Genomic DNA, 17,038 nt, shown 5'->3' on the forward strand with positions numbered 1-17,038 from the left:
AATATTCAGTCCCCTTAATACTTAAGTTGATTTGCCTAAAGAATGCAGCCAGGAAAGAAGCTGATTTTCTGAAACTCGTGTGTGTACAGGTGCTACTAGATTGCTTATGGAGGCAAAAAGAACCAGAGTCGAAGTCAAGAGGTCTCTAGTGGAAGTGCTAACTTCAAACTCATCCCTTTGACAATATTAGGGTTTTTCCACCCTACTTTTATTGTTTCATCTACTGGTGCTTTTTGGATAAGCTCTTCAGGACACACAGCGATGTGGATCTTTCCATCTAGAATAGGATTGGCTAAGGAGTTTTCTTCAAAATCAATTTCTTGACTAAAAATACTTAAACATAGTGCTGATATAGAGTAGAGCAGTGGTCCCCAACCTTTTTTGGGCCATGGACCGGTTTAATGTCAGAAAATATTTTCATGGACCGGCCTTTAGGGTAGGATGGATAAATGCACAAAATAAAATTATGTGACCGGCATAAAAACTGTGGTATTTTTAAATATAATTGTCGAACTTATGAGACAAGTGTCAAGAGTGAGTCTTAGACAGATGTAACAGGGAATCTGGTCATTTTTTTAAATCAAAACATCGTTCAGACTTAAATATAAGTAAAACAGAAATAATGTAAGTTATTTATTCTTTCTCTGCGGACCAGTACCAAATGGCCCACGGACCGGTACTGGTCCACGGACCGGGGGTTGGGGACCACTGGAGTAGAGTATTTAAAAAGTAGTCAGAGTGCTCTCTGTCTATCCTGGAAAGGAAGGAACAAAGGAGACTCAGTGAATCTTTAGATGGTAACTTCTTAAAATGAGCTGTAGGATAGTCAGTGAGCCTTTTATGGTAATGATCTGCAGTTAATTCTTGTGAAACTGATAATTACTTTTGTCGATTTTTTTTCTACCAGTGCTTGTTATTTTCTGATTTAAGCTTAAAAATAAGATTTTTCTTGGTAAAAGCTCTTTAACAATGAGCAAAATCTCCTCATTGCTATCTCATTTGAGCAGACAGCTTTCCTTCCTCAAATCACATAATACCTAGAACCCAAACTCTTCTTTCTTGCAATATCTAAAAATCATTATCATACAGCCTTTTATTTTTTTAAGTGAGAAAAGGATAGACTTCCACATGTACCTTGACCAGGATCCACCAGGCAACCCCCATCTGGGGCTGATGGTTAATCAACTGAACTATCATCAGTGCCTGGGGCCAACTGGCTGCGAGAGGAGCAGAGAGCAAAGGGGAAGAGGAAGGAGAAGAGAAGCAGATAGTCGCTTCTCATGTGTGCCCTGACCATGGATTGAACCCTGGACGTCTGCATGCTGGACAGATGCTCTATCCACAGAGCCAGCTAGCCCAGTCCTAATTTCACTAATCGTAAAAATTGTCTTTCTTCTTGGAGATGAACTTTGCTTGAATCTTTTAGAGTTGAGAATCCTTTATACATAAAATTGTTAAATCCTAAAATAGCCCTTGATTATTTTCAGTACGGCATTTTAAGGGTTGTGCCTGCAGAGGCTAGTTCACTATTAGAATGGGTTTATAAGGTTGGTGTCCATGAATAATGGAGAATTGTGGAGCTCAACTAAGATTACCTCACCGAGGATGCCCCAAATCTACCAAGTTACTGTGTAATGGTGTTGAGGGCTTTTAACATACAAAGTATTTTCTGACAAATGAAGAAAATCTATGTCTGATAGTGAAAAACTAAGTGAAGATAGACATTCTTATCAGAAGTATAATTTCCTTCAGAGATCAGTAGATACTTTGCTTCTTCCCTAAACAATTAAGTGGCTTATTGGAAGCCCTTGCAGAGGGAAAAAATTTTTTTTTACTTTCCTAAACTTCCTATCTGATTCATTAGATTATGAAAAGATGGGGAATTTTATCAAAGGCTATTAAAAAGGTTGCTTAATCTCATGGAGTAAACATTTGAGTTTTTTATTTTTCCCCACTGTTTTTCTTTTTTTCTTTTTTCATTTTTCCGAAGCTGGAAACGGGGAGGCAGTCAGACAGACTCCCGCATGTGCCCGACCAGGATCCACCTGGCATGCCCACCAGGGGGCGATGCTCTGCCCCTCTGGGGCATCGCACTGTTGCATCCAAAGCCATTCTAGCGCCTGAGGCAGAGGCCACAGAGCCATCCCCAGCGCCTGGGCTATCTTTGCTCCAATGGAGCCTCGGCTGCGGGAGGGGAAGAGAGAGACAGGAAGGAGAGGGGGAGGGGTGGAGAAGCAGATGGGCGCCTCTCCTGTGTGCCCTGGCCGGGAATCGAACCCGGGACTCCTGCACACCAGGCCGATGCTCTACCGCTGAGCCAACCGGCCAGGGCTCCCCACTGTTTTTTAATTCTAGAAAGTACAAGCAAAGTTTTAGGTTTTAGTGGTCAGCTGAATTAATTAATTTATTTTTCTTAATTCTTATTTATGGAGTTTAGAGAGAGAGGAAGGAAGAGAGAGAGACTGGAACATCAATCTGTTCTTCTATGTGCCCTGACCAGGGACTGAATCAGCAACCTCTGTGCTTTGGGGTGATGCTTTAACCAACCAAGCTATCTGACTAAGGCTCTTTTTCTTTTGACTCATCAACTTTTATGTTCACACTGAATAGTCTTAAGCAATTATATACATAAGTTGGCCATGAGATTAAGCAAAATTGATGCTATTATGAAGAGTGCCCCACCTGGCTCTTGGCTTTTGTGGGTATTCTTTTTCTGTTTTCTTTTTAGCAAGAGAGACAGAAGACAGCCGAGACAGACAGGAAGGGAGAGAGATGAAAAGCAACAACTTGCTGCAGGACTTCTAATGTTCTTCGATTGCTTCCTCATATGTACCTTGGCCGGGGCTTCAGCCGAGCCGATGACCATTTGCTCAAGCCAGCAACCTTTGGGCTCAAGCCAGTGACCTCAAGGTTTCAAACCTGGGTCCTCAGCATCCCAGGCTGTCACTTAATCCACTGTGCCACTGCCTAGTCAGGCTCTGGCTATTTTATTACAAACAAGTAATAGCGAGACCTGGCTGGTGGTGGTGCAGTGGATAGAGCAAGGACTCGGGGCACTTGATCACTGGCTTGAGTGCAGGCTTGCCAGCTTGAATGTATGGTTGCTGGCTTGAGCCCAAACATTGCTGCCTTGAAGCCCAAGGTCACTGGCTTGACTTGAGGCCCTCACACCCTGTCAAGGCACATATGAGAAGCACAAACAACTAAAGTGATGCAACTACGAGTTGATGCTTCCCATCTCTCTCCCTTCTGTCTCCCCTACCCCCTCTCCCAAAAACAAAAAAAGAAAACAAAAAAACAAACCAGTAATAGTGGTTATTTCTAGATTTGTGGCTAAAAGATTGACATACTGTACTTCTAAACTGAGATAAAATAACTTCAGTCTGGAGCAGTTTATCTTCCTTTAGCTTCTAGTAAATCATTGATGGTTGAGGTAGTTGTCTGTTATCATCTGAAGCAGAAAGGTTATGCCAAATGATTTCATCTCAATGCATTTGGCCTTCATTTCTGAAGTGCTTGATATTCATGAACTGGCACAATTAAGTAGGATTATATAGAAACCTCAGTTTTTCAATTTGGTATATTTAATTATTTCAGTGTCTTCCTTCAGTAATTTGAGCTTTAAAGTGGTTACAATGCATACATTCAAAATCTTTTGTATCTACCCTAATTTCATATCACTTTTATATAAAAGCTCTAGTGTCTCTAAGGTTCAAAGCTTTCTTATTTTTTTCTTTTCTCAATTATTTTTACCCACTGTATATTTTATTGCTGTTGTTGATTTAAAGCAGGAGTGTCAAACTCGCAGCCCGCGGGCCGCAACAATTTTGTGTGGCCCGCAGACTAATCCACGAACTACAGTTTCTGGTCGTTTTGTGACACTGAAAAGTGTTGCGTAACAGTTGCCTTTTGTAGATCTAGTGCGGCCCGCCAAACGGCTGTGATCTTGCTCTGCGGCCCACATGCTGAGTTGAGTTTGAGACCCCTGATTTAAAGGGAGGTTTTCATTTGATTTCTGGTTATTTATCATTCATTTTACGTAATTATATAATTTACTTATATTAAGCAAATCCTTGGTATAATTGGTTGAGAGAATAAAATCTCTCAATAGTTTGATTTTGTCATATATATGTATGTATGTATGTATGTATATACATACCACTTACTCTCATAGTGGTATCTGTCATTCTCTATACATGTTATCTTTAATACAATTTTTGGATGTATGTTTCCCCCTACTCTCAGCAAAATTCCTTCTATAAAACTATTCAAACTTAAGTTTTTCATACTTCATTAGGGGTGGGTCTATAAAGCTGAAAGGCCAAGATTTCCACAAAGGGAAGAATTCTGATGGCCTAAGCAAGATGCAGAGAATGGCTTCTGCTAGCGAATCTGCAGTTTATAAAGTTCAAGTGTCTGAGTTCGGGCCATTGTGATAAGTGATATTTTGATAAATGAGATTAATAGAACAAGGACAGAATTTATAAAGACAAACTATCATGAAAATATGTGGTAATGAGAATCTTATTCAGTAATGAAAATAAACCTGTATTTATATCTTAGTTGATAGGTCTGTTATTCTGAAGTGGACTTTCAATACTCCTTAAAGAATACTTTTTAAGTTTTTCATTTGCTCTTTGCACTATCTTTTACTGTCAGTGTTTGTGCTTTCAATAAGTGCTCGTTTTTGTTTCTCCTCAAAGTACTGACTTTAATCATTATCGCTTTATGCCTTTTTACTTGCTGTCCTACTGGAAGATTAGATCAGTATTACAATGACATCTAATACAACTTAAAGTTCACAGGGTTTTTTCGACATATTGGGCTTATTTTACAATACCTTGCAAATAGTTGGTACTCAAATATTTGATAGCTAGTGATCCCTGTGGTATCATGGAAACTATAATGTTACAGGATCTGAAGTGTTTGGTGGTATTTGTTGTGGTATGGTGTTCCTTTCTTTACCCATGTGTCCAATCTAACTTCCCTCCTAGAAAAGATTTTTAAGGTTATTTAGACATGTTAAGTAACAAAGGAAGACCTGGGATGAATAGTTATATTATGGCTTGTACCAGTGTTAAGTTGTTTTCTATCTTCTAAATGTCCTATAATTATGTTGGTAGATCTATTCAGTTGAAATACTGACCATCCATAGTGACAGTTTGTCCATCTTTTGATCCTGTTTGTTTTAACTTGCATTTTAGTATGCAACTGAGGATGGACTTGTACACACAAATGACCAGGCCAGGACTCTACCCAAAGAATGGGTTTGTTTTTAAGGGCCCCAGCAGTTAGACCACCCTCAGAAAAGAAGGTAAGGCTCTATGATATCAAAGGTAAATTCTAAAGGGCCGAACAAATAGAGGTCAAGAAGCTAAAAGTGGTTGTTGTTTTTTTTAGGAATCAGGTTTCCTCTGTAGTATAATGTAAGCGTGTCAGAAATCCTGTAAGGGACAGAGACTGCAGTTAAGGTTGTTATCTAAATAGATAGTGTCTAAGCAACATTTATAGGTAATAATATGTTATTTGAAATTAGGAGAAACCTTTTCATTTGGGAATTTACTTTCTATAGCTCGTGTGGACTATAGGTTAGGAATGCTTTTTATTTTTATTATTTTTTAATGCCTTTTTTTTTGACAGAGAGAGGGACAGATAGGGACAGACAGACATGAAGGGAGAGAGATGAGAATCATTACTTCTTCGTTAAAGCTCCTTAATTGTTCAGTGATTGCTTTCTCATATGTGCCTTGACTGAAGGGCTCCAGGAGAGAGATTGACCTCTTGCTCAAGCTAGGTGAGCCTGTGCTCAAGCTGGCAACCTCAGGGTTTTGAGCCTGGGTCTTAGGCATCACAGTCCAATGCTTTATCCACTGTGCCACTGCCTGGTCAGGCTAATGCTTTATTTTTTAATTGAAGTAAAAATCATATAACATATAACATAAAATTAATCATTTTAAAGTATACAATTCAGAGGTATTTAGTGTATTTACAACATTGTACAACATCTCTATCTAGTTCCAAAACATTTTTTGCTGCCAATTTTCCCTCCTTATAAACCCTGGCAACTAATCTGCTTCTTGTCTCTGTGGAATTGCCTCTTTTGGATAGTTCGTATAAATGGAATTATATAATATGTTTTTGAGGATCATCTATGTTGCATTATTTATAATTACATTATTCCTTTTTATGCCTGAATAATATTCCATTGTACAAATACGACACCTTTTGCTTATACATTTATTAACTAATGGACTATTTGTGTTCTTTCTACCTTCTGGCTGTTGTGAATAGTGCTGATACTAGCATTTATGCACAAATATTTAAGTACCTGTTTTTAATTTGGGAGTATATATCTATTAGTGGAATCGCTGAGTTATATGGTAATTCTATTGAGTTGGGAATACTTTTTTTTTTTTTAGTTTCTTTTTTTTTAAAATTACATACATAGCATAAAACTTCACTGTTTTAAGTATACATACAGATCAGTGGCATTAAGTACATTTCTTTTTTTTTTTTTTTTTTTTTTTTTTCTTTTTCATTTTTCTGAAGCTGGAAACAGGGAGTGACAGTCAGACAGACTCCCGCATGCGCCCGACCGGGATCCACCCGGCACGCCCACCAGGGGCGGTGCTCTGCCCCCCAGGGGGCGATGCTCTGCCCATCCTGGGCGTCGCCATACTGCGACCAGAGCCACTCTAGCGCCTGAGGCAGAGGCCACAGAGCCATGCCCAGCGCCCGGGCCATCTTTGCTCCAATGGAGCCTTGGCTGCGGGAGGGGAAGAGAGAGACAGAGAGGAAAGCGCGGCGGAGGGGTGGAGAAGCAAATGGGCGCTTCTCCTATGTGCCCTGGCCGGGAATCGAACCCGGGTCCTCCGCACGCTAGGCCGACGCTAAGTACATTTCATATTGTTGTGTAACCATCACTACCTAGCCCCAGAACTTTTTTATCTTCTCAAACTCTGTTGACATTAAACAATAAGTTCTGATTTCCCTCTTCTTCAGCCCCCAGAACTACCCTTCTTCTAGTTGTTACGGATTTGGCTATTCTAGGTACCTCATAAGTGGAATTCACCGCATTTGTCCTTTCATGACTAGTTTTTTACTTAACATTGCATTTTTTAGGTTCATTTAGGTATATGTGATTTATTCTGAAATGACTGCAAGGTTTTTGTTAAATATCTTTTCCTGTTCTAAAACTAAAGCTAGAGGAAGGAACCCTGATAAAGTTTCTTTGAAATTAGTTGTGTTTTTTTTCCTTTCTATTGATATATATATAGCCTTTTCTGAAATGACACTGCATTCTGGGTGAGGCTCCTCAAGAGTTAGAGTTGTTAAGGACATGTTCAGGAATTGGTATGGCTTCCTTTTTATTACTGGGTTTGCTGAAATTGGCTTGCTGGCATGTCATTTTTCAAATTTTGTTAATATTTTCATGACTGAGGACCCTGTGGCTTCATTGAAAATGGGTTGCCAATACAGTGTTGTAGTATGGCTAGGGTCAGGATCCAGTATGATGTCTTAAAACATAATATTTTATTTTGTACTAAAGTGTCATTAACAGTACTGAGGGCTTGACCTGTGGTGGCACAGTGGATAAAGCATTGACCTGGAATGCTGAGGTCACCAGTTCGAAACCCTGGGCTCGCCTGGTCAAGGCACCTATGGGAGTTGATGCTACCTGCTCCTCCCCCCTTCCCTCCCTCTCACTTTCTCTCTTTCTCTAAAATAAATAAATAAATGACTAAATGAATAAATAAAACCTTTTTTTTTAAAGTTTTTTTTATTTATTTATTCATTTTTTTAGAGAGGAGAGGGAGAGACAGAGAGAGAGAGAGGAGAGACAGAGAGAGAAGGGGGGAGGAGCTGGAAGCATCAACTCCCATATGTGCCTTGACCAGGCAAGCCCAGGGTTTTGAACCAGCGACCTCAGCATTTCCAGGTCGATGCTTTATCCACTGCGCCACCACAGGTCAGGCTAAATAAAACCTTTTTTAAAAATTAAAAATAAAAGACATACTGTAAAGAGATTTCATAAATATATACAGTTATAACTTCAAAATTATCTTGCATAATAGTGTTTATTTTTCAGCAGTTGAAGAGAAATAGAAAACATTTTCTACTTTATGGGTTTGAGGGTTTTTTCCCCCCTAGCAGCTACCAATCTGCAGTTTTATTGTTAAACACTAAAATTTCATTGGATACCACTGGGATAAAAATCAGGTTTGGGAAGGTTAAATTTTTTAAATTTCTTCTGACTTTTTTCACATTTTCACAGAGTGTGAAGATATAATTCTCTGTATCTACAGTGATAATGGTACCTATTGGAATAATAAAAATATGGGCTGGGAATGTGGAAGGTTGACTTCATTGACTGGTAACTGAGAGGCCCAGGGTTAACTGACTTGGCTGGATCCAAGGGTTCACTCTCAGTTAAATTCTTTCTATGAGGTAACTGCAGCAACTTTTAGCATACATGCTTTCATTTCAAATCCAGAAGCAATCCAGAAATTGAGGTCCTCTGACCTGGCTTAATTACATATCTGAAACCGCTATGGCTAGGTAGACTCGGCTCTAATTAACAATATCAGGGTCTTTTGTTGGGCTCGATGTTAAAGTTGCCTCTTTATGGTCTTGAGATTGGGTGAGGGTACAGTTATTTACAGAAAATTCAGATGTTAATGCCAAAAGAAAGGTAAAATAGATATTGGACAATAGTGTTGTTGGGTCATTGGTAGAGATAGTCTTATCTGTATTTAATATTGAAGGAGAAGCTTTGAACACAGAGTATTTTACACTAAGTGCTAAATAACAGCCACTTTGTAAACCACATTTTAAAAATGAATTCTAGCCTGACCAGGCAATGGTGCAGTGGATAGAGTGTTGGCCTGGTATGCAGAGGACCCTGAGGTTCAAAACCCTGAGGTTGCCAGCTTGAGGTAGGGGTTGCTGGCTTGAAGCCCAATATTGCTGGCTTGAGCAAGAGGTCACTGGCTCAGCAGTAGCCACCGCATCTCAAGGTACATATGAGAAAACAGACAATGAACAAGTAAGGTATTGCAAGGAACAATTGATGCTTCACATCTTCCTTCTGTCTGTCCCAATCAGTTTCTCTCTCTCTCTCTCACTTAAAATAAAGTGGCCTGACCTGTGGTGGCACAGTGGGTAAAAGCGTCGACCTGGAAAGCTGAGGTCACCGGTTCGAAACCCCAGGCTTGCCTGGTCAAGGCACATATGGGAGTTGATGCTTCCTGCTCCTCCCCTTTCTCTCTCTCTCTCTCTCCCGCCCTCTAAAATCAATAAATAAATAAAAATTATTTTTAAAAATGAATAAATTAAAAGTTCTCATCATTAAATAAAAAGTGAATTCTAGCAATAGTATTTTACTATTTTTAATTACCTGTTTCTAAATTTGTACCAATTTTTGTATACATTATTGAAGCAAATCTAATCTTGACCACTATTTCAAACTGGCCACATGAATAGGACTGAACTCTGAAGAAATTTTTTCTTCTTTTCTTCCTTTTTTTTTTTTTTTTTTTAGTGAGAGGAAGAAAGGCAGAGACAGACTTTCCCGTGCACCCTATCCTGGATCCACCCAGCAACCCACTAGGGGGTGATGCTCTGCCCATCTGGGGCCCTTGCTCCATTGCAACTGGAGCCAGTTTTTAGCACCTGAGGTGGAGGCCATGGAGCCATCCTCAGCACCTGGAGCCAACTTGCTCCAATCGAGCCATGGCTGCAGGAGGAGAAGAGAAGAGAGAGAAGCTGGAGAAGCAGATTGGCACTTCTCCTGTGTGCCGTAGCCAGGAATCAAACCCGGGGCATCCACGTGCTGGAATGACGCTCTACCACTGAGCCAACCAGCCAGGGCCAGAACTATTTTTTATTTTATTTTTATTCCTGTTTTTTATTTACATATGGAAGTATGCACAGTGTGGTTTTTTGTCTCCTTTTTAGAGAGAGAGAGAGACTGGGACTGACAGACAAGAAGAGAGATGAGAAGCATCAACTCATAGTTGTGGCACCTTAGTTGTTCATTGATTGCTTTCTCATATGTCTTCACTGTGAGGCTCAAGCTGAGCCAGTGACCCCTTGCTGAAGCCAGAGACCTTGGGCACAAGTTAGAGACCATGGGGTCATGTCTATGATCCCATGCTCAAGCTGGATGAGCCTGTGCTCAAGCTGGCGACCATGGGGTTTCAAACCTGGGTCCTCAGCATCCCAGGCAGATGCTCTATCCACTGCGCTACTGCCTGGTCAGGCAAGTGTGCAGTATTTTTATTTTAAAGATTTTGTGTGGTGTATAAATGAAATAGCTTTATGGAACCAATACTGTGTTTAGGTTCTAAATCTGCCAATTATTGGTTTAATTGCTCTGTGCCTCAATTTTCTCATCTGTAATATAGGGAAAACATGTTAATCTAATAGGGTAGTTGTGAAGGTGAAATAAGTTAACCCACATAAACTTGCTAATCAACTTAGTCATTGACATGTAGAGCTCATGTTTGCTACAATGTCCTGCCTTAGTGCTTCTTACTGATTCAAATATTTTTGTTTGAAATTATTTGAAAATTTCTTACATATTTCTTAAATATCTCTTAATGGTTTTATTTATTTGAATAATGGTATTAAATGTCTAATACCAGAGGAATGCTGTGATAACTTGGGGACCCAGACTAAGGAATGAATAAAATAGTCTCTCCACAAAGGAGTTGAATCAAGTGGGGAGCTGTAAACATACATATTATTCTAAGTATGATAATACTATTTATAAGGTAGGAAGTTGTTGAAATGCAAATGATCACATAACCGTCATTTGCCAATGCTGTACTCCCCAAGAATTTGCTGTGTAAATGCCAGCTGTGTAAAACAAAATTTTGGACTACCTTAAGGCTTTTAGACTTTTTAGAATTCAAAATCATTTTTTATAGCTGCTAACAATTGAATAATTTAGAGACTATAATACTTTTTATTCTTTTTTTTCCCCAGTGTTTGAAAGATGTATGGTGAACCTAAAACAATCGGACATAAGACAACTTCTAGCAACTTCAGGGGAAGCTTGTCTACACTCAGGCTGCAGTATTTTCAGCAAACTTGATTGGACAAGGGGCCTGTGCCCTATCTTTGGTGTAGTGAAAAATTTGAGCCAGTGAAGCCAAATCCTTATAGCAAGAAGTATGCCTGGCTCCTTGCTGATTGCATTTAAAATGTGAATTGGAAATTGGGTATCTCCATTACTTCCAGCCAATGTGGCATCATAGGTGTTTCTTAAGTTTTATGTCTTGGGGAAAAAATACTCCACTTATGTCTACTGTCTCCACCAGGAACTCTGTTATTGAAGCTTCATTTTTGTGTGTTCCCACTCTTTTTCAGCATCCTACTTTCTACACAATCATGCACTCTAAGTAATTCAAGAATAAGGTCTTGGAATACTTAAATCATAAACTTTAGATATAAAACTAATACTTTCTCAGTCTCTTGGTCATCATGATGTCTTATAGTTAAAAAGAAACAATGGAAACAATTATTAAAACACCTTGGGATAAATTAGAAATACACACTCACCACAAAACATACATAGTTTAAGAGTTGGATCATTTTTCTTATCAGGTACCAGTTGTAAATAAGAGTGAACTAGGGGCCAAAATATGAAACCAAAAATGAAGCAGCTATGTGTAGTTAGTGACTTCTAGTTTGGTCTGTAACTGAATATTGTGGCTTTATATGTATTATTTTATATTGTACTTTTCCCATTATTGATGGTTTGGACTTCAACTCCCCATAGTTTTAAATATGACAAAAATGAGACTATTTGAACAGTATAGTCTAGAAACCTATGCGCTAACTGAAGTGAATGCTTGTATATATTAAAATAGCCTTAAACCTCTCATGCCTTAACTATCAAATAATTAAAAAATTTTAAAGCATTGGATTACAGTCAGCATGCTAGACTGAGAGGTAAACTCTGATGTGGTTAGAGCAGGTACTTATGCTGTCAGTATTTAGCACTATGTTTTTAGCTGTGTTTATGCTTGCTACAAAAGTGCAATATTAGACACTAGCTAGCTAGTACTGCTGCCTCGTGTAACTCCAAAGAGGAAAACAGGATTTGATTTAACTCATGCACGATTCTTTAAGTTACTCATATTGTCCTTAGCTTGAATGCAATCCATGCAGATTTATGTGGCTGCTAATTTTTCTTTACTTTGCGTTACTTTGACTTGTTAGTCAAACATTCCCTCTTCAGCTGACCAGGAATGGCCCTTTAACTGCAGTCGGAAAAAAAAATTTTTGTGTGAAAATTGGTGATAACTGGCACTTAAGACCAGAAAAACGTTCTTTATACTTGATGCCTTAAGATTCTGTCTGCCCAAAGCTCTGAAAGACTTTGATAGACAGTAATATTTACAATACTACTGAGTTTTTGTAGACTATTTACATTTGATAATAAAACTTGCTTGTTCAATCTCAATGTTTCCATTCATTTTTGCTATTAGAAGAGCTATAATAATGGTGAAAGGGTATGGGTAAGCCGTTTTTCCTGAGGTGGTAAAAATTTTCCCTAAGTTTACCATAAATATTTGTAAAAGCTATCAATGATAAATGCACTCCAGATACAATACAACCATCCTTAGAGGGTTAATTATTGAAACTGACATTTCTAACTATTATGGCAGTCAGAGATATTAATATTTGATCCTTGCATTTACTGGAGCTCTATTTGCTTGACAACTTGATACTTATTTAAGCCTCATAAAACTAATAAGATATAGAAAGGTAGTGTTTCTGAATTCTACATACTCCTTTTTTTTCTAACCACTGTCCTTGCTGATGCTCAGTTCTCCAATATTACCTAGTCCAAATTCTATCCACTTTTTGGACCATGGTTAAGTCTTTAGTGCTCCCATTTCATATATATATTATATCACTTATTTGACATATATAATCTTGTTAAAGACCTCAAGTGTATTAATTCTGAATTTCAATTATAACCACAGGTACAGGAAGTATACATGTATTTCTCTCAATGTCTGGCATGTTTCTGTTTACTCGATTTGCCCTTGTTAAGCATTTTCTGAATAGAGTTTAGTTTACCTAGGAAAGTTTTTCAGTCCCAGTCCTTGCCAATGTTATTTACAAAATGGGATAATTGCTTTCAGTTTTGTACTTCAGCTTTGGGTCTCTGCCATCGTCTGTAGGGAGGTGGTAGAGTTCTCTAGTCCAGCTGAACTAACCCATGTTCCTCGTTCCTTTGATGTCTGACAGGCATTGAACGTTGCCTATGCTCTTCCCTGCCATCATCAAAAAGTTGCCTGAGCTAAGCTGGTTTTCCTGTTAAGCTCTTTGAAATAGTACCTTGGTAGCTACTCTTCTTGTGACAGAAAAGAAACAGGCAGTCAGAAGGGTGTGGAGTAAAGGTGATGTGAAGAAAGAAAATGATAGTAAAGGATCAGAATATATAAGACTTTCAGCCTGACCAGGTGGTGGAGCAGTGGATAGAGCATCGGATTGGGATGCAGAGGACCCAGGTTCGAGACCCCGAGGTCACCAGCTTGAGTGCAGGCTCATCTGGCTTAAGCAAAATAAAAAAAAAATGCTCACCAGCTTGGACCCAAGGTCGCTGGCTCCAGCAAGGGGTTCTTCGGTCTACTGAAGGCCCACAGTCAAGGCACATATGAGAGAGTAATCAATGAACAAAAAACTGATGATTGATGCTTCTCATCTCTCTTCGTTCCTGTCTGTCTGTCCCTATCTGTCCCTCTCTCTGACTCTCTCTCTGTTCCTGTAAATAAATAAATAAATAAATAATGTTTACAATGGTAAATTTAAAAAAAAAAAAAAGACTTTCAATTACACAATTTCTTCCTGCTTTCCTCTGCTCTTGGGAAAATTTTAGAAATATATACAAAAGTAGACTAATGAGCATGCATTTTTACCCAGCTTCAGCAATTATGAACTCCAGGTTGAACTTGCTTTCCACACTGTTGTGTTATTTTAAAGCAAGTGCTTGGGTCAGGTTTAAAATTGAGCCACTGTAGGGGGTGATGCTCTCAATGAGAAGAAAAGAAAAGGACTGAACTGGTGGAATATTCTGTTTATGAATGTCTTGTATTTAAAGTCGAATCATGCCTGACCAGGCGGTGTAGTGGATAGAGCGGCGGACTGGGATGCGGAGGACCCAGGTTCGAGACCCCGAGGTCACCAGCTTGAGCATGGGCTCATCTGGTTTGAGCAAAGCTCACCAGCTTGGACCCAAGGTCACTGGCTTGAGCAAGGGGTTACTTGGTCTGCTGAAGGCCCACAGTCGGGGCACATATGAGAAAGCAGTCAATGAACAACTAAGGTCGCAATGAAAAACTGATGATGCTTCTCATCTCTGTCTGTCCCTATCTATCCCTCTGTCTGACTCTGTCTCTGTAAAAAAAATAAATAAAAAATTATGTTGAATCACTAACTGCTCAAATTCATTCTCTAGTCCATGTACTAATATGAGGAGACAAAGACTAAATAAAAGATCATCTAAATTTGAGGACCAGAAAGCTACCAGGATGGAATTCAGGAGTAAAAGCACTGAATAAGTGGGTGCCTTAGGGAGAAAAGTGTTCTACATGTACTGCCTTCTTTATTTTGAGATCTTGAATGCCAAGATTCCAAGGTGTGGGCCTAGGAAAAAATGGTTCAGAAGAGAACTACTTGACTTTCCCTAACTTAGACCTACGTTAAAAGGCAAATGTCTTTATTTCAATGTCTTACAGTATAATTCCTTCATGTGAGAGGTGGAGGGATATTTGGGGTCAAAACCCAAGCTGGTAATCATTAAGTTGGAAGGTATATGAAAACTGGTCCTGGCTGGTTGCTCAGTGGTAGAGTGTCGGCCCAGCTCTTGGATGTGCCAGGTTTGATTCCTGGTCAGAGTAAACAGGAGAGGCAACCATCTGCTTATTCACCCCTCCTCCTCTCTCTTTATCTACCTCTTCCCCTCCCGCAGCTAAGGCTCCAGTGGAGCAAGTTGGCCGGGCCCTCCGGATGGCTCCATGGCCTCATCTCAGTCATTGAAATGGCTTCTATTGCAATGGAGCAATGCCCCAGATGGGCAGAGCATCACCCCGTAGTGGGCTTGCTGGGTGGATCCTGGTCGGGGCATACAGGAGTCTCTCTGCCTCCCCGCTTCTCACTTCAGAAAAATACCCAAAAAACCCACTGAGAACATGTATGCCCAACAATAATAAGCATTGCATTGCATTGCATTGGTTAAATAAATCGTTATGCAGAGGAGAGATCAAAGGGAGCAGAGGAAAAGAGGACAGAGGGAAAGGAGATGATAGGATGGGATAAACCTGAAGGGATGGGGGGAGGAAAATGTTGGGAAGGGGGCAAGGGAGAAGTTGAGGGGATTATGGGGGAGGGGGAATGCATTTGGGGCAACACTAGAATCTTTGTAAACAATAAATTTTAAAAAATCATAATTGAAAAATAATTCGTCCTGACCCATTATAGTAGGTACTGCAGAAAGTAAGGGAAAGGATCTGGAAGATAAAGTAAGATTTGGAGACTAGTTGGTGTGGTTAGTAATTTAATAGTTGCTCCTTTATCCCACTCTGCCTCTTTTCCTAGCATTGCCCAAATTCATTGTTTATAGTGTCACAGAGTAAGGCTTCACAATGTTACTTTGGTCTTACCTTTTTACTTGATTACTAGAATGCCATTATTTCAGCAGCTGAATTATTTAGTAGCTGCATATTGTTGCATATCTTTTTTATTTAATTTATTTTTAGATTTTTATTTATTCATTATAGAGAGGGGAGAGAGAGAGAGAGAGAGAAGGGGGGAGGAGCAGGAAGCATCAACTCCCATATGCACCTTGACCAGGCAAGCCCAGGGTTTTGAACCGGCAACCTCAGTGTTTCCAGGTTGACGCTTTATCCTCTGCGCCACCACAGGTCAGGCTATTGTTGCATTTCTAAAAGCAAATGTTGAGCCCTGGCCGGGTAGCTCAGTTAGTTAGAGCATCGTGCCACTACTCGAAGGTTGTAGGTTTGATGCCCCATCAGGACATAAAAATATCAACCAATGAATGCATAAATAAGTAGAACAAATTGATGTTCTCTCCCTTTAAAAAAAGTTGATAGATGGGTTACAAAGCTGCTATTACTTGAGTTTGAGCCAGTGTTTTACAACTGAAACCAGTACGATAGTAGTTATACACTAAAAGAACATTTCAAAAATTAATGTGGCCTGGGCCTGACCTGTGGTGGCGCAGTGGATGAAGCGTCGACCTGGAATGCTGAGGTTGCTGGTTCTGAACCCTGGGCTTGCCTGGTCAGGGCGCATGTGGGAGTTGATGCTTCCTGCTCCTCCCCCTTTCTCTCTTTATCTCGCCCTCTCTCTCTCTCTCTCCCCTCTCTCTCTAATAAAAGTAAATAAATAAAATCTAAAAAAGTAAATAAAAAAATTAAAAAAAAAATTAACGTGGCCTGACCAGGCAGTGGCATAGTGGATAGAGCATCAGACTAGGATGCAGAGGACCTAGGTTCAAGACCCTGAGGTTGCCAGCTTGAGCACAGGCTCATCTGACTTGAGCAAAGCTCACCAGCTTGGACCCAAGGTCACTGACTTGAGCAAGGGGTTACTCAGCCTGCTGAAGGCCCATGGTCAAGGCACATATGAGAAAACAATCAATGAACAACTAAGGTGTTGCAACGAAAAACTGATGATTGATGCTTCTCATCTCTCTCCGTTCCTGTCTGTCTGTCCCTATCTATCCCTCTCTCTGACTCTCTCTCTGTCTCTGTAAATAAATAAATAAATAAATAAGTCTTTAAAAAAAAATTAATGTGGAATTCTCCGCCTCCTTTGTGAGTCATCCTTACCTACCTGATGATGTTTCTCATGGTTTCTTCCTCAGCCACCTTCTCCATCTGTTCATTTCCTGGACAAACTCATTTATTTACTTCCACACTCCTCTCTACAGCAAGGAACCTTTTTTTTTTTTTTTTTATTCATTTTAAGAGAGAGAGGAGAGAAAGAAGGGGGAAGG

At 39.7% G+C, this 17,038-nt stretch overlaps 1 protein-coding gene across 5 annotated transcripts in view; it reads left to right on the top strand.

Annotated features, from left to right (window-relative positions):
* ESRP1 (epithelial splicing regulatory protein 1) overlaps positions 1 to 12,468 on the top strand; it is an 85,009-nt gene extending 72,541 nt beyond the window's left edge. For 3 of the 5 annotated variants that reach the window (XM_066379151.1, XM_066379156.1, XM_066379153.1), the window contains 2 exons: positions 5,205 to 5,314; positions 10,990 to 12,468. In XM_066379151.1, the coding sequence (XP_066235248.1) occupies positions 5,205 to 5,279 (75 nt within the window). In that variant the 3' untranslated portion in view covers positions 5,280 to 5,314; positions 10,990 to 12,468. The remainder of the gene's footprint in view (positions 1 to 5,204; positions 5,315 to 10,989) is intronic. The other 2 variants (XM_066379154.1, XM_066379157.1) reach the window with 1 other exon arrangement.
* The last annotated feature ends 4,570 nt before the right edge of the window (positions 12,469 to 17,038 follow it).

The sequence above is a fragment of the Saccopteryx leptura genome, chromosome 3 (genome assembly GCF_036850995.1).
Source record: "Saccopteryx leptura isolate mSacLep1 chromosome 3, mSacLep1_pri_phased_curated, whole genome shotgun sequence".
NCBI classification, from domain to species: domain Eukaryota; kingdom Metazoa; phylum Chordata; class Mammalia; order Chiroptera; family Emballonuridae; genus Saccopteryx; species Saccopteryx leptura.